At 38.1% G+C, this 26,383-nt stretch overlaps 1 protein-coding gene, 2 long non-coding RNA genes and 1 other non-coding gene across 10 annotated transcripts; 2 read left to right on the forward strand and 2 right to left on the reverse strand.

The window, feature by feature from the left end:
* The first annotated feature begins 3,865 nt into the window (after nt 1-3,865).
* On the forward strand, nt 3,866-3,972 carry LOC148295053 (small nucleolar RNA R71). Its single transcript, XR_015835580.1, has one exon. It is a non-coding gene; the product is annotated as a small nucleolar RNA R71 (small nucleolar RNA).
* Nucleotides 3,973-7,507: 3,535 nt separating this feature from the next.
* LOC148295054 (uncharacterized) lies at nt 7,508-9,941 on the forward strand. 7 transcript variants are annotated; one of them, XR_015835097.1, is made up of 5 exons: nt 7,508-7,984; nt 8,187-8,254; nt 8,666-8,853; nt 9,073-9,321; nt 9,702-9,941. It is a non-coding gene; the product is annotated as an uncharacterized LOC148295054 (long non-coding RNA). The 7 variants fall into 7 exon arrangements; XR_015835098.1 differs by lacking the exon at nt 9,702-9,941 and adding an exon at nt 9,465-9,673; XR_015835093.1 differs by having other exon boundaries at nt 7,510-7,984; nt 9,255-9,321.
* Nucleotides 9,942-10,593: 652 nt separating this feature from the next.
* On the reverse strand, nt 10,594-13,241 carry LOC148295055 (uncharacterized). The gene is made up of 2 exons (XR_015834988.1): nt 11,623-13,241; nt 10,594-10,884 (listed from the first exon to the last, which is right to left on the reverse strand). It is a non-coding gene; the product is annotated as an uncharacterized LOC148295055 (long non-coding RNA).
* A 10,092-nt stretch (nt 13,242-23,333) lies between these two features.
* LOC148295056 (uncharacterized) lies at nt 23,334-24,533 on the reverse strand. The gene has a single exon (XM_088252370.1). It carries the CDS (start codon nt 24,531-24,533, stop codon nt 23,334-23,336), a length of 1,200 nt encoding a protein of 399 aa, XP_088108496.1.
* Nucleotides 24,534-26,383: the final 1,850 nt, after the last annotated feature.

A 26,383-nucleotide genomic window follows, 5' to 3' on the forward strand; every position in this document is an offset into this window, starting at 1 on the left:
AACCTCTGGCCTTCCTACACCAAGACTGGTTCAGAAAACTCGTTTTTCAGCAACCAAAAGGCAATCACATGGGTTGGCAACAAAAGGCAATCACATGGGTTGGCAGCAAAACTGATCACCTTTGAACCCATGTGATGAAAGCTTGAGGTGCAGCAAAAGATGAAGGATGGTGTGGGAGTTCATCATGATGTTCCTCCCTCTTAGCCCTATAAATAGAGAAGCCTTCAAGCTTCAAAACACACCCCAAGGGGGGGAGCTCTCAAACACTTCTCTAGAGCTCCCTTCCCTTCTCTCCCTCAAATTCTCTTAGTTTCCTTTCAAGTTGTCAATTGTTGTAGTAAAATGAGTTTACTTAATTTTCCTTCAAGTTTTTCTTAGTTTCAATTTACTTTTATTTGTAATGTACATTCTTTCTTAAGTATTCAAGTTTAATTAGTTTCCAAGTTTCAATTATGGTTTTTGTTCTTATTCATTATGCTTATAAGTTAATAGGCTAGTTTGAATGATTGATCACCATTTAGGCTTGCATGTTAGCTATCTTGGTTTGAATTAAGAGTAGACACCATGCTTTAATTCGAATTGAACTATGAATAAGAAGAGTATGTATGGACATTCGACAACAGGGATTAGATACATGCTTGGTTGTTTAAATTGTTCTTCTATGCTTAATGGGTTCCTAATGCTTAGTTTTAGGTTAGACAACAAATGATCAAATTAGGGAATTAGGAACACAAGGTTATGACCAAACACCATGGCTTAATCATACTTTAGCTAGAATCAATCCGTTAATCTAATTGAACTTGGGAACTTATCTACTTGAGTTATTTTCTTTTCTTTCTTTCTTGTTTTATTTATTTTCTTTCTTGTTCTTCTGTTTTGTGTAGGAAAACTGAATTGGATTATTCAATCACCAATCCTCGTGGGATCGACCTCGCACTTACATATGCTATACTACCAAACGGCTCGTGCACTTGCGAGTATCACAAGTTGAGGATGCAGCTGAATCTATTTTGGTGCAGCTGAATCGACGCAACAGGTAGGGGGTGGAAGATTTGAGATGAGGTCGATCTTGGCTTTATCCACTTCGATTCCCTTGCTTGAAATCACATGGCCTAGTACAATGCCTTGTCTCACCATGAAGTGACACTTCTCCCAATTCAAAATCAGATTTGTTTCCTGGCATCTTTTAAGCACTAGAGACAAGTGGTGAAGACAATTATCAAAAGAGGAACTAAAAACTGAAAAATCATCCATAAATACCTCAATGAATCGTTCCACCATATCTGAAAAGATTGACATCATGCATCTTTGGAAAGTTGCTGGGGCATTGCACAAACCGAATGGCATCCTTCTATAAGCAAACGTACCAAATGGGCATGTGAATGTGGTTTTCTCTTGGTCTTCCGGAGCAATGGGAATTTGATTATAACCTAAAAAACCATCAAGAAAACAATAGTAAGCATGGCCAGATAAACGTTCAAGCATTTGATCAATAAAAGGCAAGGGGAAATGATCTTTTCTAGTGGATGTGTTCAACTTCCTGTAATCAATGCAAACTCTCCAACCAGTGACAGTTCGTGTAGGAACTAGCTCATTCTTCTCATTCTTCACAACGGTGATTCTGGACTTCTTTGGAACAACTTGCACAGGGCTCACCCACTTAGAATCTGAAATTGGGTAGATGATTCCTACATCGAGTAGCTTTAAAACTTCAGCTCTAACCACCTCTTTCATGTTGGGATTTAGCCTCCTTTGGGCATCACGAGATGGTTTGCTGTCTTCTTCCATTAAAATCCGGTGCATGCACATGCTTGGACTAATTCCTTTGGTGTCTGCTATGGTCCACCCAATGGCTGTTTTATGCTCTTTTAGAACTTTAATTAAGCTCTCTTCTTCATGTGAGGAGAGACCTGCAGCAATTATAACAGGGAGAGTTTCGTTAGCACCCAAATATGTATATTTAAGATTATTGGGAAGAGGTTTAAGTTCTAGCTTTGGTGGGATGACAATGGATGGCTCCAATTTCGTGGATGATGGTCCAAGAGGCTCGATTGGTGGCCTAAAGGATGGTGGGTATGGCGGAAATACTTCTAAGGCAGCCACCACTTCTTGGAACTCCAGTTCACAAAGATCTTCCTCTTCTTGTGTTAAGACAGCTTCTAGAGCATCATTAGACTTTCTCTGCAAAATTTTGGAAGAAACCTCATGATCCACAACATCAATTGAAAAGCAAGAATCATGAGAGATAGAAGGTTGAGATAGAGCATTAAGCATTTTAAATTCAACAGTTTCACCCAAAACAGTCATGGAGAGGGTGCTATCTTTCACTTTGATGATTGTGTCTGCAGTGGCCATGAATGGCCTGCCTAGGAGAATGGGATCAACACGATCTCCATTTGGATTGTCTTCCATGTCCATCACTACAAAATCAGCAGGGAGAATTAGTGTATTAACTTGAACTAGAATATCTTCTACAATACCTTTTGGATATTTTATAGAATGATCAGCTAGTTCAAGTCGCATTGAAGTCTTCTTCATCCCTTCTAAGCCAAGCTCTTGATAAACTGAATATGGCAAAACATTGATGCTTGCTCCCAAGTCCAACATGGCTCTTCCAACCTTCTTGCCTCCAATGTTAATGGGAATGTCAAAGCTGCCAGGATCATCTAGTTTTGGTGGAAGCTTCCTTTGCAATACAGCGCTTACATTCTGGTCGAGCTTTGCTCCTTCATTTGGAGCGAAATTGAGCTTGTGAGTTTTCAAGTCCTTGATGAATTTTCCATATGCAGGAATCTGTTCAATAAGATCAAGCAAAGGCAAATTGATATTAACTTTACTCAAAATATCATAAATCTCTTTAAAAGCCTTATCTTGCTTTGCTTTCTTAAGACGGCCTGGAAATGGAATCTGTGGAACATATGGAGCGGGTGGCACGTATCTATCTTCTTGAAGATGTGGTGGCACAAATTTGTCATCCCTTTTATGCAATTGGAATTGATCGGATTTCTGAGAATCTGATTTGGCCTTAGGAGCAGATTGAGAAGTTTTGAGTTGTTCTCCTTCCGTGGCCATGGTCTCCTCCTCTTCATCTTCTACAATCACAACATCATTTGAAAGATTAGAATCATCTTTATTATCAATGATCTTACCTGATCTGAGCACATGAATGGCCTTGGCTTCTGAGTTCTTTGGATTGATCTCAGTTTGGCTTGGCCATTTCCCAGGCACTCTTTGAGTTATTTCAGCAGCTATTTGGCCTAATTGGACTTCCAATTTGGAGATGGCAGCTTGTGTAGTTTGCTGAAAATTGGATTGGTTGATTGCCATCTGCTTCACTATATCTTCCAATGATGATGATGATTGTTGTGGCCTTTGGAATGAAGGGGGATTTGCTTGATTCTGGGTATTTCTCCATGAAAAGTTTGGATGATTTCTCCAACCTGGATTATAACTTTGAGAGTATGGATCATTTCTTGGACCTTGGTTGTAGGAATTTACCAACTTAGCTTGTTCTTGCACAAATTCTGGATATCCAGCCCCAAGTGGACAAGCTGTGGTAGCATGGTCATGAGATTCACAAATGCTACACACTTCCTTCGGAGGGCTTCTTGAGTTTAATGCAAGAAGAGCATCTAGCTTTTGTTCCAGTTTTGAAATCTGCACACTAGAAGCATCATTAGAACCACTAATAACACGTTTACCTCTTGTATCCGTATGTTGGGTCTCCATTGCTATCTCCTCAAAGAGTTCGTACGTTTCTTCTGGAGTTTTGGTTTTAAAAGAACCACCTGCAAAATTGGTGACTATATTATGACTAGAAGGGGTTAGTCCTTTATAAAACATACGCATTTGAAGCTTCAATGGAATCCCATGATGAGGACATTGGTTGAGCAACCCATTGAATCTCTCCCATGCTTCACAAAACGATTCATCATCTTGCTGTGCAAATAACAAGATCTTGTCCCTAAGCATGTCGATCTTTTGCGTGGAGAAGTATTTTTCCAGGAACTTCTTTTGAATGGCAGACCATGTAGTGAGTGAACCAGGCTTCAAAGAATTCAACCAATACTTTGCCTTATCCTTTAAAGTGTATGGAAACACTCTCATTCGAAGTTGATCTTCTGTCACACCTGTCAAGGGAAAAGAACTCACAACATTAAAAATATCCTTTATATGGGTTAATGGATCTTCATTAGGTAAACCATAAAAGGAAGGCAGCATATTAAGATGAGAAGATTTAAGCTCATAATTTCGAGCTACAGTGGGCAGCAAAATGCTTGAAGGAGATGCTGGAATTGTTGGGATATCAAGTTCTCCCATGAACTCAATGGCAGCCATCATTTCTTCTTCTTCTTGGTCTGAACTTGCTTCCGAATTTGAAAGTGAAGAACCAGGAAGTTCAGTGTGGAGAGCAAGACTTGTAAATGTAGCAAGAGCTTGCTCTTTTGCAGTTGACAACTCCCTTTCTAGACGATTCTGAATTTCAGAGGTCACTCGTCTGGGTTGCAATGATGGTCCTGCGTTCAAAGATCTAGAACGTTGGAATGAAGACCTCACTTGTTCAAGTAATGGCTTTTTAGACATAAACTACCTGAAACAGAAAATTAGATTAATTAGAAACACTAAAAAGAATAGGGTAACCTTGGGCACATAACCAGGGAAGAACTTTCGTTCAGTCCCCGGCAACGGCGCCAAAATTTGTTGTTAATATTATGTTAACTCGCAATTGTACGGGGCAATTAGTAGTATAGCAAGACAAGTACGAGGTCGTACCCACGAAGACTGAGAAGTTAAAACTAGTTATGTACTTAGATTACCAAATTCAAGAAAGTAGGAGGTTATGTCTAAAACAGAATTTAAAACAAGAGTGGTTGTGATTGTTGAACAAAAGAAGCAAAATGAAATTGCAAACAAAAACAAGTAAACAAATGTAACAAAGAGTGGTTTTAAGAGTTGGAAAACAGATTTTGAGACTAGGGCATTCGAATCACCATAACAATTCAATTCTGGGTTATAAAGATTCAAGTAACAAGTCTAATTCAGATTCAAAGATTGATTCTAGCTAAAGTATGATTAGGCCATGGTGTTTGGTCCTAACCTTGTGTTCCTAATTCCCTAATTTGATCATTTGTTGTCTAACCTAAAATTAAGCATTAGGAACCCATTAAGCATAGAAGAACATTTTAAACAACCAAGTATGTATCTAATCCCTGTTGTCGAATGTCCATACATACTCTTCCTATTCATAGTTCAATTCGAATTAAAGCATGGTGTATACTCTTAATTCAAACCAAGATAGTTAACAAACAAGTTCTAATGGTGATCAATCATTCAAACAAGAGCATGTTAACTTATAAGCATAATGAATAAGAACATGAATCATGAATCAAACTTGAAACTCCAAACTTATAAACCCAGAATATTCATGTTAGGTTACATCGAAGCCCTAGTTATGGATTTAGCTACTCATAATGGAAAAGAGACTTGAACATAAATGAGAAAACATAATGAATGCAATAAGAGTAGAAAAACCCTTTTTCTGAAGTTCTTGTGGTGTCCAAGGCTTCTCCAAGTGCTTCTCCACTTCTAATGCTTCTCCAAGAGCTTCCCCACTTCTAGAAAGATGTATGAAGGATATGGAGGTGATTTGGGATGAGTTTGAGTGAGTGGTGATGGCTAAGGAAGATGAAATTCGTAGGGAAATGGAAGAGAGGTTTGCTGGAGTTGTTTTGGTGATTGTTGGAGTGTTTGGGATTTTGAGAGTGTTTGAGGATGGCTGGAGTGAATTGTGGGGTTGTGAATCCCAGGATTTGTTGTGTCTTGAATGTGGAATGGATGTGGTATTTATAGGGAGAGGGGAGTGATAAATCTGAATTCAATATGGCTAATGCATACAACACTTGCATTATAAAAGATGAATTGGTTGATGCACTTCACTAATGCATACAACACTTGCATTATAAAATCTGAATTGGTTGATGCACTTCACTAATGCATACAACACTTGCATTATAAAATCTGAATTGGTTGATGCACTTCACCAATAAATCCCACCAGCAGCCCTAGCTCATCTTCATGTCACCATGACCAAGCTTCCAACCAGCTACAATAGCTCATGCCTAGCTCACCATGACCAAGCTTCCAACCAGCTCATCCTCATGTCAGCATGACCAGCAACTTCTTGGGCTTACGAATTGGTCTAGGCTGAATCACATGATGACTTTAAGATGTCTATTGTGAAGTTCAGAATGTGTTTGATCCAACCACACAAGTATTGGCCCAATCCAAGCTCGGATGAAGAAGTTAAGGCCAAAACAAATTGCTAACTCGTTTTGCTCGCTGACAAAATCCATCCTGAGCATGGTTCTGTGTTTGCTAGGTAACGGACTCCAGATTTATCCAATGGAGATGAATGTTGGATATGTTATAGTACACACCCATTGGAACAACTTTCATGAAGAAAGCTGCCTCATCCGAGCTGTGTAGGTTGCTGAAACAAAGCTTGCAATATGACCTACGGAACTGGACTGGCAGGGGGCTGTAGCCAAAATGAGTTTGTCTTTAAGCTCTTCTTCCATTCATCCAAATCAGGCCTAAACATGCTTGAATTGCATGAATTATGCTCTCTTACTCTATTGGCCTACAAAACACACAAATAGAGGCAAATAACTCAGAATTATAGGAAACTAAGCAAAAGAAGTAAGTAAATTGGGCATGTATATGTATGAAATTATGAGCTTAACAGTTACCGAGGTAGAAATCACTTATCTCATGTTCATACCAACCATGGGTATTGTCAAAGCCAAAATTGCCAAAATTGAATCCTTAGCCAACGTGATTAGATAAATATTTAGTCCTGCTACCACGATATCCTTCAATATGCAGGAATTAGTTACCCGTCGGAAAATACATGAATGATTATGAAAATAATTTGAGTAGCATCCAAAATCTACTTTTAAAATTGGGTCCCAACATCTATGGCAGATAGAACGTCTTAAAATTGTTGACGCGGAGAAAATTAAAAGAACAATATTAGCCTCTGAATATTATCCCAACATCTTCAGTCAATTCTTTCAAAATTGTTGAACCTTATGCCTCTGAAAATGGTTATGGAGGCATTCTTAAACAAAAAAATCTCCCCAAATCAACCAGAACAACTTGTCCACTTTCATTCTGGAGTTTGGAAGTCGCAGAAAAATTACAGTACTATAAAAAAGGAAATTTTATCTATTGTATTATGTATTTCAAAGTTTCAGGATGATTTACTTAATCAAAAGTTTTTAGTAAGAGTTGATTGCAAAAGTGCTAAGCATGTTTTAGAAAAAGAAGTTCAAAATATTGCATCAAAACATATTTTTGCAGTTGGCAAGCTATTTTAGGGAAATATACAGATATAATCACTTTTTACAAATTGTATTCAAAAATGATCACGTTACAAATTCTATTCAGATATAATCACTTGGGGACGTGAAATTACCTAAGTGCCCTCCATATAAAAACATATCTATTGTGGAGTTATTGGCCATCGATTGGCGACCTAACACTTCTGACTTCTCTCTCTGTCTCAGCTCTCTCTCACGGTTCGCTCTTCCTCTGTCGTCGCTTTCTCTATCCATCGACCACCACCACTCTGTTTCTCCCTCTGTCGCGAAAACCTAAGCCGAACTCTCTCGTTTTGTCTCTGGAGTCAATGTTAGGGTTTGTTGAGGGGGTTCTTGAAGGTGAAAGAGAGGGTTTCTTCTTTAAATGCTCTCTCCCTTGAACAATCTCTCAGTTCCCTCTCTTTTCATGTCTTCAATCGACGTCTTTCTCTTCTCCTCCGCTCCTTGAGGGCCTCAAAAAACCCTAATTCTTGGTTTCGATTCCGACTTATTTCACATACTTTCTCCTCATTCTCAATCTCTGACAGACAAAATTCGTGCTTTTCTTTACGTGTTTCTGGGATTTCCAATTCGGTTCTGTGCGCAAAAGGAGTGATACTAAGGTGGGTTTTGTATTTCTTATTGACTAGTTTGTGTTTTTGTATGGTTTTCATTTGAGAAGTATGATTTCACTAACGTGTGACTGATTTTGTGAAGTTTAGTAATTAGAGAGATTGGAAATTTCTGTATTTTAACTGTGAATTACTTCATGCTTGGATGAAACTTCTATTGGTCTGATTGATTTTGCTCTATGGACGACGAAAGTCGTGCTTTTTTGTAGGTGTTTCTGGGATTTCCAATTCGGTTCTGTGCGCAAAAGGAGTGATTGTAAGGTGGGTTTTGTATTTCTTATTGACTAGTTTGTCTTTTTGGATGGTTTTCATTTGAGAAGCATAATTTCACTAACCTGTGACTGATTTTGTGAAGTTAAGTAATTAGAGAGATTGGCAATTTCTGTATTTTAACTGTGAATTACTTCATGCTTGGATGAAACTTCTATTCGTCTGATTGATTTTGCTCTATGGACGATGAAGTGCCTCAATTTGGTATTTGTCATCTAGGATTGGTTCGTTTGTGATGCGTGTTTTCAATTCCATTTGTCATCTAGAATTGCTATTTGCAAATAACAAAATTTATATAGATTGCTGATCTCAGAAAATAGGAAGCTACCTTGCCTAATGCTTGTTCTTTCTGTGGCTAATCACTTAACTACTATGTTGTCCATTTGAATTTGATTTCATTAGGTTGGCTATCCAACATTGGGTGCATTTGCAGAGTTCGTCTCTGAATTTGACATGCCTAGTGGTTCAAGTTCAAAGAACAAAGATGCAAGTGTTCTTGAGACTGGTAGGCCTTTTAGCCCTGCCATGTTTGAAGGCGTTCTTAAAAATTTTACTCTAGATGTACCAACTAGCATCTCGGGCAGGCCAAGGTTTGTATCTGATCTGGGTCAATAAAACGACCATAACTGCTTGAAGAAGATACTTTTATGAGTTTTTTTGTGTGTTAATTTTCTCTGATTTTCTATATATGTTTGTGAGTATTTTTTGTTGTGGGTTCCAAGTTTTAAATTTGCTATGATTTTTCTAGATATGTGTTTGGTTTTTGGGAATTTTGATTCTGCTGTTTTTTTTTTTTTTTTTTGGGATAGGGGGGATTTGGTGAGTTCAGAATTTGGTCTTGTTTGCACAGGGCTGATTTTGGCATGAGTTGGGGCTGTAATTTCAACTTAGGATTGTGGTTTAGGGTTTCTAAGAAATGGATTTAAGCTTGTGGTTGTTGATTCCTTTTTTCAAGAAATTAACAATTCAAGCTTGCCATGGTTGCTGACAGAAACAAATGCTAAGCCTGGAGGGATCAGGGATCGAACTTCATTGGCCATCTACAAATGCTAAGCTTGGTGGGTTTTCTCAGTTTTTCTTACTTTACAAGCTTGATAAATTTCATTTTTAGGTGCTTGATATTATGAGGAAAATTTATGATTTTTGGTTATAAAACATAGGATTTTGACATTCTGATCAAGTGGAGCTGTTTTTTCTTTAGATTATAGAGCCCCAGTCCCAGAAGATAGAAGTTGTTCTTTATTGTGGACAAGCATGGGTTGTAGCTGTCACTTTTTAAGACATAGTTCTTTCTTTTTCTTAGTTTCCCAGCTGTAGTGGCTGGTCTTATATTGTACAAGCCAAACTTTGATTATGATTTTACGTTAATCAGAATATCTAGATGGTATTCCTCCATGCCATTTCATATTATCTTAGTAGTTTAGCTACATTTTCCCAGGGCAACCTGAAAAGTGGAAAGCCAGTTGCTGTGAAGACACTTTCTGCTCGGTCGAAGCAGGGGAGTCTCTGAATTCTTAAATGAGATTATTGCTATATCAAATGTCAGGCATCCAAACCTTGTTGAGTTGATTGGGTGTTGTGTTCAAGGAGCTAATTCTGGCCTTATATTTTGTATCAGACAGACCATGTAATTATATAGTCCTCGTTGAATGAAATTGAGCACAATTATTTAGTTCCCCATTGTTGAGGAAAAACTACTATAAAATCTTTATTTTTTGGTGTAGGGGTGTAAGAATGCGATTCCAGAGCGTCTTGTTCTTTTTTAAAGAGATCACGTTATATACATTCTGTATTGCTTGTATATTGCCCTAGTATTGCATGTATATTATTTCTTCTATATAGCCCTCGTATTGCTTGTTTAGTGCCATTTTAAGAGAATTTGCAGATATTGAAAACAAGAGAGAAAAGGAAGCCAATCAATATATTGCGTCTATATTGCTGATGTATTGCCCTCGTATCACTTTGTTTTTTAAGTCTTTTCGAAAGAAATTATATAGGTGGGAGTATTTAGTTTTTGTGCCCTCTTATTACCTACGTATTACCCTCTTATTGCCTACGTATTACCCCTATATTGTGGTTGTATTGCAGGCTCGACAGCAGTACAATGGCAATTCAACTCCTTATTCCCAACTTCCCAAGACTTTAATTTTATTTTGAATATAGACTTGAAAAAAAATGGTGTTAGAGAAGCAATACGTGGGCAATACATGGCAATACATTGGCAATACATGGCAATATATGGGTAATACACGGGCCAATGTCTTGGCAATATATTGGCAATATATTGGCAATACACGGGCAATATATTGGCAATACACGGGCAATATATTGGCAATACACGGGCAATATATTGGCAATATCTTGGCAATACATGGGCAATATACATGGGCAATACATTGGCCTATATACATGGGCAATAATACATTGGGCAATACATGGTTTGAAACTGATAAAGTACAATGAAACCAGAGCATGTTTATTAACAAACTATACTGTAAAAAAAATCTCCAAAGCAGTTGAATTTGCAGCATCTACTGTTGCAACCATTCCTCGTTTTTCAGAACCATTGCCGCTCAAGGAATTCATAGCTTCTTTACGGGCTTTCAAAACCAAAAGAAAACCTACAAAATAGAAATGGAAAGTACATAAAGTTCCAAGAGATCAATTACTATCAACTATGATGTGTATATTCTATCGAGGGCACAACCAACTAGACTTTTATGTTAGAGTTTGGATTATATGAAAATGAACCAAGCTTGACAACACGTTAGTATCAACTTTGTATTAAAAAAATGTTCACCATTCACCCATCTCTTTCTGTGTCATCGACATAACCCGACCATTTTTGAAGTGATGAAATATAGTAGCATTACTTACAGTAATTTCTTGGTTTTTGATCAGAGAAATGTACTTCATAGAAACATGACCATGAATGCAAACAATTAAATTCTTCAACACCCTTACTAGTGCACTCTGAATGAAACCGATACAAAACTGGTGAACTTGTATGGTGTATAAAGTGAGCTACAAAACCTATTTCAAAATTCAAAACATAATGAACTACATAAAAAAACTGTCCTTTTACTCTCATATTGCAAATTATTTGCTCGTGAAATTTTTTCCAAAAACTTATTTCCTTTCCTTTCAAACAAACAGGATTAGAAGCCAAACCCCTAAAAATCAAAATTGAAGCAAAAACTGACATAACTAACCTATTTCTATGCTAGAGAAAATCAAGATTTGATTTTTATTTTTTGTGTTATTTTGAGCAAAATAATTCCTGGGTATTGAAGAATGGGAAAAATAGCTTAGAACTCAAAATTACAAAAACAAAGTGACAAAGGATCAGAAGAGAGCACCTGGTGGCAATGGGTATGGCGGGTTGTTGTTGTTGATGCGTCCTTTTCTATTCCTTCTGTTACTCCTTTATGTAGGCTTTTGGAGGGTGGGCATGGTCTCCCCCCTGAATGAAGGTGCTGGTCCCAGATGGCCAATGAAGTTCGACCCTGATCCCTGATCCCAGATTTCATGTAAAAGACAGTTTCTACACATCCCAAATTTCATGCAACTATAGCCACACACTCAGCCTAAATGACCCAACACATAGCCTACTTGATAGCCTTAACCACAGTAAGGGGTTTTAGCAAGCAAAAAAAAAACAATTCTCACAAATTCCATATTTTCAATTATATTAAAATACAAAAATAAACACAAGACTAATGTTTAAGGCTGATAGAATCTTCCAATTGAATTGAATTATCTGATATTCTAGTGCTAAAACATTCATAGGCTGATCTGATGCCACAAAAATAAGAAAAGGCTCTGACTTTGTAGTCATCTACAAGATATATGCTTATTTATGGGTTTATGCTGCAGAGACTGAGTTGGAGGCTTCTAAAAAGGTTACAGATTTTCAAGTATGCTTGCATACCAAAACAAAACCAACACAATCAAACTACATCAAGGCAGCCAACTCAAAATTTCCAAAAACCAAACAAACACATCTATATAACAAAATCATAGCACTTTTAAAATTTGGAACCCACAACAAACAATACTCACAAACATATATAACAAAATCAATCACAACAAGACCTATTTGCATCCATATCAGGTTTTGATAAGGCAAATGCAACAATTTCGAATTCAAAATTCATACACTTCATATAAAGAATTGCAGTACAAAACATATCCGAAAGCATATTAAGAATCACTATATCAATATTCAACAGAAACCCACATGATACAAACTGAAAAATACAGAAGACTAGCATACCTCAACCATTAGAGAAAACCACAGTTTCACATCTCAGAACACTAGCATACCTCAACCATTAGCAACACTAAACAAAACCCACCAAAAACTCCAATACCTCGTTAGTCAAAAAGAGAAAATTCACTCCCTTTCGCAAAGCCCAAAACACTATAAACGAAAATCATATTTTGTCAAACACTCAAAATTCTATATCAGCACCACTCAAATTCCCATATAGAAACACCACAATTAAGGAATTAAAGCAAACACTCCATAAGCATGTATATGTATATATATATATATATATATAGAGAGAGAGAGAGAGAGAGATAGAGAGAGAGAGAGTAGAGAAAATTGGAGCCCATGAATGCCCCACCAGTGGAGTCTCCGACAAACTTGAGAAGGCAGACAGCAGGGCCATTGGAGGAGGCGGGGACTAACGGGTTTGAAGAATTAGGGTTAGGGTTAAGGTTTGGATTGGTATCGAGCTCAGTGTTAGTGTCCGGGTCAGACTTCGGAGAATCCACCGACGTCGTCGCCATGGCCATTACTCTCTTTGTTTTCTATGAAGTCATGGCTGAGCAAGATTTGGGCGAGTGTGAGAGAGGAGAAGAGTTGAGAGAAATTGGGTTTCAGAAAATGAATTTTTGAGGGGATAAATGGTCAATATAGATATATTTATATGGAGGGCAATTGGGTACTTTCATGTTACAAAGTGAGTATTTTTGATTGAAATTTATAATGTGATTATCTTTGATTAAGGTTTATCTTTAGTGACTATGTATGTCAATTTCCCGCTATTTTAAGTATTTTTTATTTTGATATTGAGTATTTGAGAGGAAGTGAGAATAGTATTCCTTATTTTCTTACTCGGGAATTTTTACAGGGAAACAAATGGCAGAAAAAGAGTTAAGCAAGAAAGACAGCCAACCAGTCAGAAAACTCCCAGCTTCCATGAACTAAGTCAAAACAGAACCTTCCCAAACTGTCCCCCACCCGATACACTCACCCATTCAAATAATCAATAGATTCACTAGTCTAGGATCCACCACTTGTGGTATCTGTCCCAATTACCAGTCAGCCCTAATTTCCAGCTATGATCTTTTTCAAGTCTCAACTCCACCCTCAACCCAGTCAACTATTAGCCACAGAAAATCCTCTCCTTATTATCCCAGAAGTAACAATAATCTCTTCATAATAGAAACATGCTATAGTAACCTTTCAAGTCCTGCAAAAATTGCCAGAGCCTACTTTCTTCCCAATTTCCATTTCATTCCTCATCACCCATCAAAGTCACTTAAATTCTACAGAGACATTTTACTTGAAACCCAAACCCTAGAAATTCGCCCAATTAAAGACAGAAATAAGATATAATCCTTTACCATTCCCTACTCCCTCAAAACCCTTCAGTCAAAAATTCAGTACAGTTACTATGATTATATTGAAGCCTGGAATGTCATCTTTTTACATCAAACCGAAGACTTTTGTCATTCTTGGTTCGTCAATTTTGATAGCAAATTTCGTAGTCCTTTCCCTTCCTGGTTCTCTTCTTGGTGGTAAAAACATGGTCCACTTATTGATATTCTTCCCTCAGATCTCAAAGAATCAATCACTTACTTCTCCAGCAAATATAAATTTAAAGAAGAAGACACTTTTTTTCCTAGTCTTTTACATTTTGTTGCCAAATACAAAGTCCACTGGATCCTTAAATGGTCCTATCAGGTCAACCGAGAATCAAGAGTCCTATCCAGACAAATCTCAGTAAAATGGTGGGATAAATTCAAGTCAGAAAGGATCATTGATCAAGTAAACCAGGAGTTTCCCCCAGTCAAAGCTCCTCAAAGGCCTTCAACCTCAGGAACTTCTCATTCTTCCCTCACAATCGAAGGAAGATCAAAGTCAGAAATTAAAGAATTAGTTAGACAACTTATGATTCAAGCCACCCAAATGGATAATGATGATGATGCCTCCCCAAGATCTCCGTCCTCGCAAGCCTCATCCACCAGTCAAAAGGAATCTACTCAAAAGTTTCGGTGGGCAGATTATCCCGACAGTCAAGACCCCTATGATCTTAATGAGGACTTCCCCGTCAGGTGAAAGTAAAAGCAAAAGTGAAAGCAAAAGTCAGAAAAGCCGAAGTAAAAGCAAAAGTTAGAAAAGCCAAAGTAAAAGCAAAAGTCAGGTGAAAGCAAGAATAAAAGAAAAAGTAAAATCATTCAGAAGATCGCGTGCTCACACAGTAAAAAGGAATCACAATTTTCTCGTGCATCCACAGTCAAATTATTCACAGGAAGGCATCCAATGCTGCCGACACTCTTGCCCCTTGGTTCTTTAAATAGAGGCTTCGAGCCTCATTGTAAAGCAGTTGTTTTCTCAACAAAGTTGTAAAATTTAGTTTTCAATTTCAAAGTTTTCTCTGAGCCTTCCTCAAAGAAAACTCTCCCTGTAAAATATGAGTGCTATCAACTATCAATAAAATCTTTCAGTCAAGATTTCAGTAAGTTTTGCTCTATTTTTGCTCTATTTAAATTAAAGATTTCAGTAAGCCTTCCTCAATGTCCGCACGTTATTATCGTGCGGATCCTATTGTAAACAGGCAGGAAAACAGAGAGGGGTAGTACAAAATACACTGCGTCCGCACGATAATAATGTCCGGATGTCCGCATAAGAGAATTTCTGTATATATATATATATTGTTATATAACTATTGTAGAGAGAATTGGAAAGTAGAGAAAGACAATAGAATTTGTGTCAATCAACTTGTATCTCTCATCTTGATAAGACCTCTTATTTATAGGCTTACAAAGGTAAGAAGACATTAACAACTCATAAGTTACAAGCCCATTACTATGGTATTTAGTGTATAGGTTACATAGAATTAGAAAGGGTGAATGCTAAGAGGTATGGTGGTCATCCACCAACTCATGCATTTACAACACTCCCACTTGGATGTCCACCATACAATTGACATAGTTGCCTTATTAAAAACCTTGCTTGGAAAACCCAATGGGACAAAACCTAAGCAAAGGGAAAAAGAGTGCAACATTCTTATGGATCATTGATATGGTGTTGAACGCGCTTATGCTGCCTCGTTAAAACCTTGACAGGAAAAACCCGGTGGGACAAAAACTTAGTCGAAAGGAAAAGAGTACAACGCGCATATGTCCTATATGTAGAAAATTGTTGAATCCTCCCCCTCCTGAATTACTCCCCCTGATGATGAAAAACTTGAATTATTTGTGAAATTGATACTTAGGTGATGAGGGGTAAATTTAACTAAACAAACAAGACACAACAACTCAACAATCAAGAGAACACACAGAGTATGCCACAAGGTACCTGCAGTCCTAGAAGATTACTAGTGACAACCTAGGCGCTCAGAAGGACCCATCAATCTAGGCATCCCCTGTGCTAGCAAAAACTATGGTGAAAGTGTGTGAAGTCATCAATATCAAGTAAACGGCAAACAGCAGATATAGATGACTAGTCAACCACCAAGAACACAAACCCAGAAAAATTTACAGATATGCAAAACAGATTTTGTTTACCCAGAAACCCACCATTGGGAAAAACTAGGAGTCATCAACCGACTAAGCAATCCACTAAGTAGAAAAAGATTCTTACAAAGGAATACAAGCAAGCTCAAGCAAAACCTAGATCTATTTAGGAAGATGAGCTTTACCTCCTTTGTGCAATCTTCTTCTCCAACTTAGCAAAGCTTGAAGCTCAGTTCTTCATGGCAATGGCAACTCCTTCTTCAGCTCGTTCATCCCATGGCACTAGCTTGCAAGCTCCAACTCAAACCGAAACCAAACTTTGGATTCAAGGGAGAAAGACCAATTTCTTCAAGAAACCATACTCTTGAAGAAATCAGTCACGAATCAGATCTAGATCTATATGAGAGAATGATTTAAATAGCTAGATGCATATTCATATTTCAAAAGCAGTTTTTCAAAAAGAAATCAATTAGAAAAACTCATAGATGAAATATATGATTTACTCTTTGAGAAAAAAGAAGAGAAAGATGGCAAGCCAATCTTTCCAAAACTCCCACACAAAAGAGACGGCTTCCAAATGAGGAATTCTCTTGCTTTTACAGATAAAAGAATCCCTTAGGTCAGACTGACACATGGCAGCAGAGAGAGAAATTAGAATAGGACAAAACAGATGGTTAACTAGCTGGAAATCGCACTGAGCAAGGATGACTAGTCATCTTTTATGAAAACAGTTTTAATGCATGATATGCAATGCATGATTTACCTTTGTCAAATTGCTTGAACCTCCATAGGATAGATGAGATTTAAGAACACTTAGAGATGTTATTCTTAATCTAACTTTGAGCTTGATAAATACATACAAAAGTCCTATTACAAAATTGTCAAGGGAAGCCAAAAGAATTAATCAAAAATTCATACATTAACAATCTCCCCCTTTTTGGCTTTCCTTGACAACACACTCTCTCATGAACACTCAACCCAAAACTAATCCTAAGAAGATGATTTAAATGAAGTACCTGCAAAAAGAGTAACCAACCTTCCAGCACAAGACAAGCATATTATATCTCAGAATTTCAAATTTTAAACAAGATGCAATATGTGCAATAAGGGGGGTTGAGAGTGTTCTCCCCCTTGTGGAAAAGGAAAGAGCAAAAAGGCAAGGAAAGAAAACAGCAAATAGAGGAAGGAAACAGAGGGCAGAAAATCAGATTTGAACACAAAGCATAGATTGAATACAAATCACATTACAGCTGTTCAAAAACAAGACAACAATAACTCCCCCAACAGGATGCACAGACTGTCCAAACAGAAACAAGGGAAAATAAAACACAATGTAATTACAAACAGAGACTTCCAATATGCCCAAAATAGACTCCCCCTATCCAAGAGCACATGATCCCCACAATGTGAGAACAAAATAAACCATCCAATCAGTCCAAAGAGACTCTCCCTATCTAGGACACAACCGAATCAAAACTCTAGCTAAAAAACCAGAGAATCAGCAGACTCATCAGATGCAGCAAAAGTATCAGAGGCATCCTGTGAAAGACATGTTTTTGGTTGAAAAACACAAGCATGAACTAGCAAATAACTCAAGTGATCAAAGATGCATCAGCAAAATATCCTAGACCAAGTCTTCAAGCACATGATTAAAAAAAAAGAAACATACAAATCATATGCAAGGAACATAAGCAAACAGCGCTGAGAGGGAGAGTATGAAATGCAGGTAATGCTCAGAGACAGGGCACATTTTGGAATAGGGGGTTCAGAGCTAAGGGACACACAAGATGATGTCATATCTCTCTTGGAGAGACAAGTATACAATGAAAAGTTAAGACATGATCAGAGTAGGCTCAAACAGCAAGTAACATCACTCTCTAAAGACAAAATATTGTAAGATTTATTTTGATTCACTTGCACATCCCAGACATAAGTGCTTGAATGGCCCAATTTTACGGCTCTTTGCTCTAGATGCTTCAAACATAACACCTTATACCTTCCTAGAGCCGTGACTACATTGGTCACACTTCCTCTTTTTTTTAAAATTTATTTTGATGTGAAATATCTGAATAGAGTGACTAAGAGAGTGAGACAAGCTAAGAGACAATAACAATGATAGTCCAAAAGATAATCATAGACACTTGGCTCACCAGGAGGATAAGAGAGCACAAGGTAAGTCTCAACTAAAAGCTCTAAACAAGAAAAGGGGTTGTGCACAAATCTGGAAAGCACAAGAAGCAGTCAAACTTCACACTAACAGAGAGGTGAGATATGAAACCATGACATATTCAATAAAACACATGTTGTTTGGTAAATTGAAATGTGCTGAAGACAAGGAAACATACATGCTAATCAATCAATTGAGCAAAGGCCAATGGACTGTCTGAGTGTGACATGTTTCTGAAAGTCCAAGGCCTTGGTGAGTATATTTGCAAGTTATTTTTCAGAAGGAACAAACTCTAAGGTTAAAATTTTGTCTTCCACAAGCTCTCTAATAAAATGATGCCAAATGTCTATATGCTTTGTTCTAGAGTGTTGAACAGGATTTTTAGAGATATCTATGGCACTCATGTTGTCACAATAGATTAGAAAGCAAGATTGAGCAAGACCATAGTCATCCAACATTTGTCTCATCTAAAGAAGTTGAGTGCAGCAACTCCCAGCTGCAACATACTCTGCTTCAACAGTGGATAGTGAGACAGAGTTTTGTTTTTTGCTATGCCAAGCAACAAGGTTGTTGCCTACATAAAAGACCCCCCCGGAAGTGCTCTTCCTATCATCACTACAACCTGCCCAATCGGCATCACTATACCCAACAAGATTGACACAAGTGTCATAGGTATACCACAACCCAAACTCAACAGTCCCACTCACATATTTTATGATTCTCTTAACAGCAAATAAGTGAGACTCTTTTGGATCACTCTGAAATCTAGCGCACACACCAACACTATAAGAAATGTCTGGTCTACTAGCAGTCAAGTAGAGAAGACTTCCTATCATGCTTCTATAGAGAGTTTGATCCACATTTTTACCAAGCAAGTCCCTATGAATCTTAGCACTAGTGCTCATTGGAGTTCTTGCAGATTTTGCACCCTCCAAACCAAATTTTTTCACAAGATTTTTTGCATATTTAGATTGAAAAACAAAGATCCCATCATGACTCTGTTTGATTTGAAGACCTAAGAAGTAGTTAAGCTCACCCACAAGACTCATTTCAAATTCACTAGTCATGACATGAATAAACTCTTGAACATGTAAATCAGAGGTAGAACCAACCACAATATCATCAACATACACTTGAGCAATCAAGACATCCTTTTTAAATCTTTTGACAAACAAGGTTTTGTCAACCGACCCCCTAACATATCCATTTCCTAGAAGATGAGAGGATAACCTCTCATACCATGCTCTAGGAGCTTGTTTCAAACCATAGAGTGCCTTTTTAAAATGAAACACATCATTTGGATGATGTGGATCCTCAAAACCCTTTGGTTGCTCAACATAGACCTCTTCATTTAAAATACCATTCAAAAAAGCAGTTTTGACATCCATTTGATAAAGTTTGAATTTCAAGTGACAAGCAATGGCAAGAAGTAATCTAACAGATTCTAATCTTGCAACAGGGGCAAAAGTTTCATCAAAATCTGTTTGTGCTTGATAAATCACGGCCATAAGCTGGCCGAAGGAACCCCTTCTCTTGGCCCTGGCACTTGTTTGTAATACTAAAACGCGGCGTTTCGCCAGGGTACTTCACCTTTCTAAAGACAAAAGAAGAAATGCTAAGGCCTGATCATCTCGGCCTTAAGTGCAGGCCGAGGCCGAGGCCGGGCAATTTCACGGCTAGAGGCATTAAAAGCAAATCATCACGTGACAACAGGGTCCCATGCTTCATTTAATGAAGTAGTGCCTGTTTAAATGCAGCAAACCCACTGGCCACAAAGGAGCATTTAATGCACGAGGGAAGGTGGGAAGTGATTGAAGTCAGGATTTGGTGATGCGGATCAGAGTGATTAGACGTGGACATTCTCACAAAGAATTCTGACAGCTTGAGATATTGGTTCACCAGCTATCCAGGCCATAAATGCGTCTCCACGGCCAGAAGTTCAGAACCCACGATCGAGAGCGGCAGCCGAGATTCACCAGGATTTCGGGGGTCACACCACCATACTTTACGATCCCAAATGTCGATTGGACTGCCCACTTGCTCTAATCAAGCTCCACCACGCAGATTTTCAGCCTCGATTACTCCTCCAGGGACTCTCCCTATAAATACAAGGATCGAGCTACATTCAATGGGTTCAACACCAAAACAAAGCCTCCCACGGAGCAACTTATTTTTTCCTGTAATGCACTTTCAATATCTTTACTTGCTTTCCTAGGAGTAGTGTTAGGTTGTAAGGAAAATCCATTCATCAATATATCATACGACCCTTGATTTTCAAGGCGCCGGAGCACCATCCTTGTTGTTCGTTCACTCACCCCATATATCACACGACCGCCGCTCCTTGAGCAGCGCGCCGGAGCACCGCCCAAAACCCACCACCAACACCATCACTCAACGGCCTTGTAGTTCAGGCCGTGAACCTAACAGCCGAGACCAGTTCCTCTCTCGGCTACAATCGTTTGATTAAGAAGACGAGTTCAAACAGGCGCACCACTTATCCATCCAACACTCATCAACATCTCGACGCACGGTAGACCGTGCTGGCACGCCCGCGCACAACCGCACCGCACCCAAAAGCAGGAAACCGCGTGTCAACGCACATCCCCTCGGCCCGGAACTCCAGGCCGTGAGATTTGCGCGGCAGACAAAATCAATGCCTTCCATTTGAGTGTATCCTTGAGCAACCAATCTAGCCTTGTTCCGGACCACATTACCTTGTTCATCAGTTTTATTTTTGAAAATCCACTTAGTGCCTATGACATTTGTGTTAACTGGTCTAGGAACAAGGTACCAAACATCATTTCTCACAAATTGATTTAATTCTTCCTGCATTGCAAGAAACCATTCACCATGATGCAAGGCCTCTTTCACATTTTTAGGCTCTTCCTTTGAGACATAACACACATGGCTAATCTCTTGAGCGAGTTGTTTCCTAGTTCTCACTCCTTGATTAAGAGGACCAATAATGATACTCTCAGGTTGAGTGAGAGGACTATGATCAGTATGAGAGCTGTCAGCCGGGACAGATGGGATGAAACTAGAAGTTGAAGGGGTTGACAAGGCAATCGGGACAGAACATCCAAAAGTTGACAGGTCAACCACAAGATCCAGACCTGGAGGATCATGCTTAAGAGGAGGAGGAAAAAGACCATCCTCATCTAAAGCCATCTCTGTAGAGGCAGCAAAATCATCAATATTGACATTTATGGATTCAATAATGGTTCTTGTCTTACAATTGTACACTCTATAGGCTCGGCTGGAAGTGGAATACCCTAGAAATATTCCCTTATTACACTTAGAATCAAACTTAGCAAGATGCTCTCTATCTCTCAAAATATAACATGTGCTACCAAAGACTCGAAAGTATGACACATTAGGCTTCTTTCCTTTCCAAATCTCATAGGGAGTTTGTTTGGTACCAGACCTCAAAAACACCCTGTTGGAGATGTAACAAGCTGTATTGACAGCTTCAGCCCAAAAATGTTTAGCAAGATTTTTGCTATTTAGCATCACCCTAGCCATCTCAACAAGAACCCTATTTTTTCTCTCCACAACACCATTTTGCTGAGGTGTAATAGGGGCAGAGAACTCATGTTTAATTCCCATTTCTTCACAAAATTTAAGGAACTGAGAATTCTCAAATTCAGTTCCATGATCTGTTCTAATTCTAACAAGTGGCAGATGACTAGTCATTTTCTCTTTTTGCAAAAGATGACAAACAAACTTAAACCTTTGAAAGGTTTCAGATTTCTCACGTAAGAATGAGACCCAAGTGAACCTAGAGAAATCATCAACCATGACCAGAATATATTTCTTTCCACCAAGAGACAAGGTTTGGATAGGACCAACAAGGTCCATATGAACAAGTTCAAGACCTACATGTGTTTGAATGTGTTTGACCTTTTTGTGTGACACTCTAACTTGCTTACCCATTTGACATCCTTCACAAACATGCTGATCAGATTTGTCAAGCTTTGGTAAACCACTCACTAACTCTCTCTTGGACAATTTATGCAAGTCTCTAAAATTCACATGTCCAAGTCTTTGATGCCACAAGACACTTGTTTCATTCACAACCTTGTTGCAAACTACTTCTTTTGCATCATTGACACCATCAATGCAATAACAATTATCCCTAGACTTAGACACACTCACAATCTCATTGCCACCCTTTCCAATGATTTTGCAGCCATGCTTGGAGTATCTAACTTCTACTATTCCATCATCACACAGCTGACTTACACTAATGAGATTGGATGTGAGACCCTCAACAAATCTAACATTCTTAAGCTCGGGTAAACCAGGGATACAAACAGTACCTTTCCCCACAACTTGAGACTTGTGACCTCCACCAAAAGTCACAATGCCTCCATCAAAAGGGCTGAGAGATGAGAAAACACTCCTATCACCAGACATGTGTTTGGAACAGCCACTATCAAAGTACCAAGAATTGATATTTGAAGCAGCAAAAGCATTTAGCACAACAAGACATTTGTCATGACCTTTTGTAATCCAAGTAGACCTAGGAACAATGGGTGAACTTATTTTAAGGGAGACAAGTTTGGCAATCTTAGTGACCTCATTTAGCAAATGATCAACCTGATCTTGCAAAGATCTGGGATTTCTTTTAGATTTTGAAGACAATTTTCTGGTCTTATCCTTTTTGTACATATGACAGACTGGTCTAATATGACCAGTCAACCCGCACCTGTGACAAGTCGGAACAAACTTAGGTTTTTTGACTACCTGTTGAACATCAAGAGATGCAATGGCTGGAGATTTTGACTTGACAAACTTAGTGGTAGAGCTGGAAAACTTAGAATTAAAATGATTAAATCCAAGACCACCTTTGTCCCCATGAAGTTTTCCCATATTCAACATTTTGTCAATTTTTGTGGCACCAATGGTCATAGATATAATCTTACTTTTTGATTCATTCAATTCACCTAGGAGCTGTTTGTTTGAGTTCTGGAACCCAATGTTACTCTCCTTGAGCACATTAACTTGATTTTCAAGATTACTCCTAATTGACACAAGTACAACAATTTCTTTTTCTAGAGACTCAAATTTGTCACTCAACTCCTTTTTGGTTTCTTTTAAGATGAGAAGGTCATGTTGAAGTTCTTGGTTATTGGCCTCAAGTTTAAGACTCTATTCTTTCAAGGAAAAAGTCTCTATGAACAAGCAATCATATTTTCTTCCTAATGACTCGTATGACAGGTCATCAGACTCAAAATCAGAATCATCAGACACAGGCTGCACAGAGGCAACGAAGGCAACCTGTTGGTCTTCATTATCAGAGGAAGATGAATCCTCTTGAGACACTTCACTTTCACTCTCACTCCAACTCACTTTCATGGCCTTGTCCTTTCCTTTGGAGTATTTTTTCTGATTGTTTGCACAGTCAGCAGCATAGTGACCAATGCCTCCACATGTGAAGCACTTGACAGATTTTCTAAAGTCTTTAGTGAAAGGTTTGACATCCTTGTTCCTCTCATTAGACTGATCAGTTGATGGTCTAAACTGTCTCTCACTACCAGAGCTACCCTCTCTAGCAAACTTTCCCTTATCCTTAAGAATTCTCCTAAATTTTTTGACAAACAAGGCCATTTCATCCTCAAAATCTGAGGATTTTTCACCACCTTTCAGAGAAGAAACATGCACTCCTTGAAGTGCAACACTTTTTGATTTTTTAGGGTAATTTTCTTCCATATTCAACTCCATCTCATAGGTTTTTAATTTTCCTACAAGCTTGCCAAGCTTAATTTCATTTAAGTTTTGGACCTCCATGATTGCGGTTTTCTTTGCTCTAAATCTAGATGGTAGAACACGAAGAATTTTCTGAACAACAAGAAGCTCTTGAATAGGTTGACCAAGACTCATGGCTTCATTTGTGATCATTTCTACTTTCCCATAGAACTCAGAAATAGACTCAGTTTCAGACATCCTAAGTTCTTCAAATTGTGCAAGCACCATCTGAAGTTTTAGGGTTCTAACTTGGTCATCCCCTTCATGAACCACCCTTAGTTTATCCCAAGCCCTTTTAGCATTTGGGATGTGTTGTATATGTGCAAACTGTGTGCTAGACAAGGCTGTAACTAAGGCATTTCTAGCCTTCTTGTTTGCATATGCAGCAAACACCTCTGCTTCAGTCCATTCAGACCTAGGCTTGGGCACAACTTCACCCTCAACAGTCTTGACTGGAGCAATCCACTCTTTTGTAAGATACATACTCGCATACTCATCAAGAGCATCAAGAAATATCTCAAATTTTTCTCTCCATGTAGCATAGTTATTTCCGTCAAAATAAGGTGGTGAGTTGCAAGATCCAGCAACTCGATCCCTTTCCATAGTGAGTACATCTAAACACCAAAACAAATCCTAGGATCTCTCTATTTGTGTTAAGAGCTGAAGCTCTGATACCAATTGAAATTGATACTTAGGTGACGAGGGGTAAATTTAACTAAACAAACAAGACACAACAACTCAACAATCAAGAGAACACACAGAGTATGTCACAAGGTACCTGCAGTCCTAGAAGATTACTAGTGACAACCTAGGCACTCAGAAGGACCCATCAATCTAGGCATCCCCTGTGCTAGAAACAACTATGGTGAAAGTGTGTGGAGTCATCAATATCAAGTAAACAGCAAACAGCAGATATAGATGACTAGTCAACCACCAAGAACACAAACTCAGAAAAATTTACAGATATGCAAAACAGATTTTGTTTACCCAGAAACCCACCATTGGGAAAAACTGGGAGTCATCAACCGACTAAGCAATCCACTAAGTAGAAAAAGATTCTTACAATGGAATACAAGCAAGCTCAAGCAAAACCTAGATCTATTTAGGAAGATGAGCTTTACCTCCTTTGTGCAATCTTCTTCTCCAACTTAGCAAAGCTTGAAGCTCAGTTCTTCATGGCAATGGCAGCTCCTTCTTCAGCTCGTTCATCCCATGGCACTAGCTTGCAAGCTCCAACTCAAACCGAAACCAAACTTTGGATTCAAGGGAGAAAGACCAATTTCTTCAAGAAACCATACTCTTGAAGAAATCAGTCACGAATTCGATCTAGATCTATATGAGAGAATGATTTAAATAGCTAGATGCAGATTCATATTTCAAAAGCAGTTTTTCAAAAAGAAATTAATTAGAAAAACTCATAGATGAAATATATGGTTTACTCTTTGAGGAAGAAGAAGAGAAAGATGGCAAGCCAATCTTTCCAAAACTCCCACACAAAAGAGACGGCTTCCAAATGAGGAATTCTCTTGCTTTTACAGACAAAAGAATCCCTTAGGTCAGACTGACACATGGCAGCAGAGAGAGAAAATAGAATAGGACAAAACAGATGGTTAACCAGCTGGAAATCGCACTGAGCAAGGATGACTAGTCATCTTTTATGAAAACAATTTTAATGCATGGTATGCAAGGCATGATTTACCTTTGTCAAATTGCTTGAACCTCCATAGGATAGATGAGATTTAAGAACACTTAGAGATGCTATTCTTAATCTAACTTTGAGCTTGATAAATATATACAAAAGTCCTATTACAAAATTGTCAAGGGAAGCCAAAAGAATTAATCAAAAATTCATACATTAACAATTTGAAGATACAATACAAATATATTGATATCTCATTTTCCTCCGACAAAGCAAGCTTTGGTAATGCTTTGTATAAAAACTTCTTCAATATCATCATTGGAGGATGTATGTGTGTCATTCCTTTGAATCCCTGTTGAGGTTAGAGTAATACCAAAAATATCTAGACTATTTTCACAAATCCTTTCACATTAACAATTCTTAAAATAACATCATATTCTATAATACCATCAAAATAATAATATAAGCAAACTCATACGTTACCGTTATGAGGACAATAGTGTAAAAATGCATGATGTAATAAGCTATTCATATATATTTTTGTATACCATGCTAGCATGTCATAGGCTCTTCAAGAGACCTAAATATTCTGATAACTTCTTTAAAAATTTGAATACGTTGCAACGATATTGAACTTGATCTCAAACTCATAATTCAATCAAAGTACCCACTGAGGCAAATAGATCACTTTCATTTCATGATATTTGAATACATACATTGAGCTTCGGGCTCCTTAACTTCTTAGAAATTTTCTTTCAATAATTTATATAATGTATGACATTTTACACCTCTCAGAATTTATTCCTATGTATTC

The sequence above is a fragment of the Prunus avium genome, chromosome 4 (genome assembly GCF_965620075.1).
Source record: "Prunus avium chromosome 4, drPruAviu1.hap1.1, whole genome shotgun sequence".
Taxonomy (NCBI): domain Eukaryota; kingdom Viridiplantae; phylum Streptophyta; class Magnoliopsida; order Rosales; family Rosaceae; genus Prunus; species Prunus avium.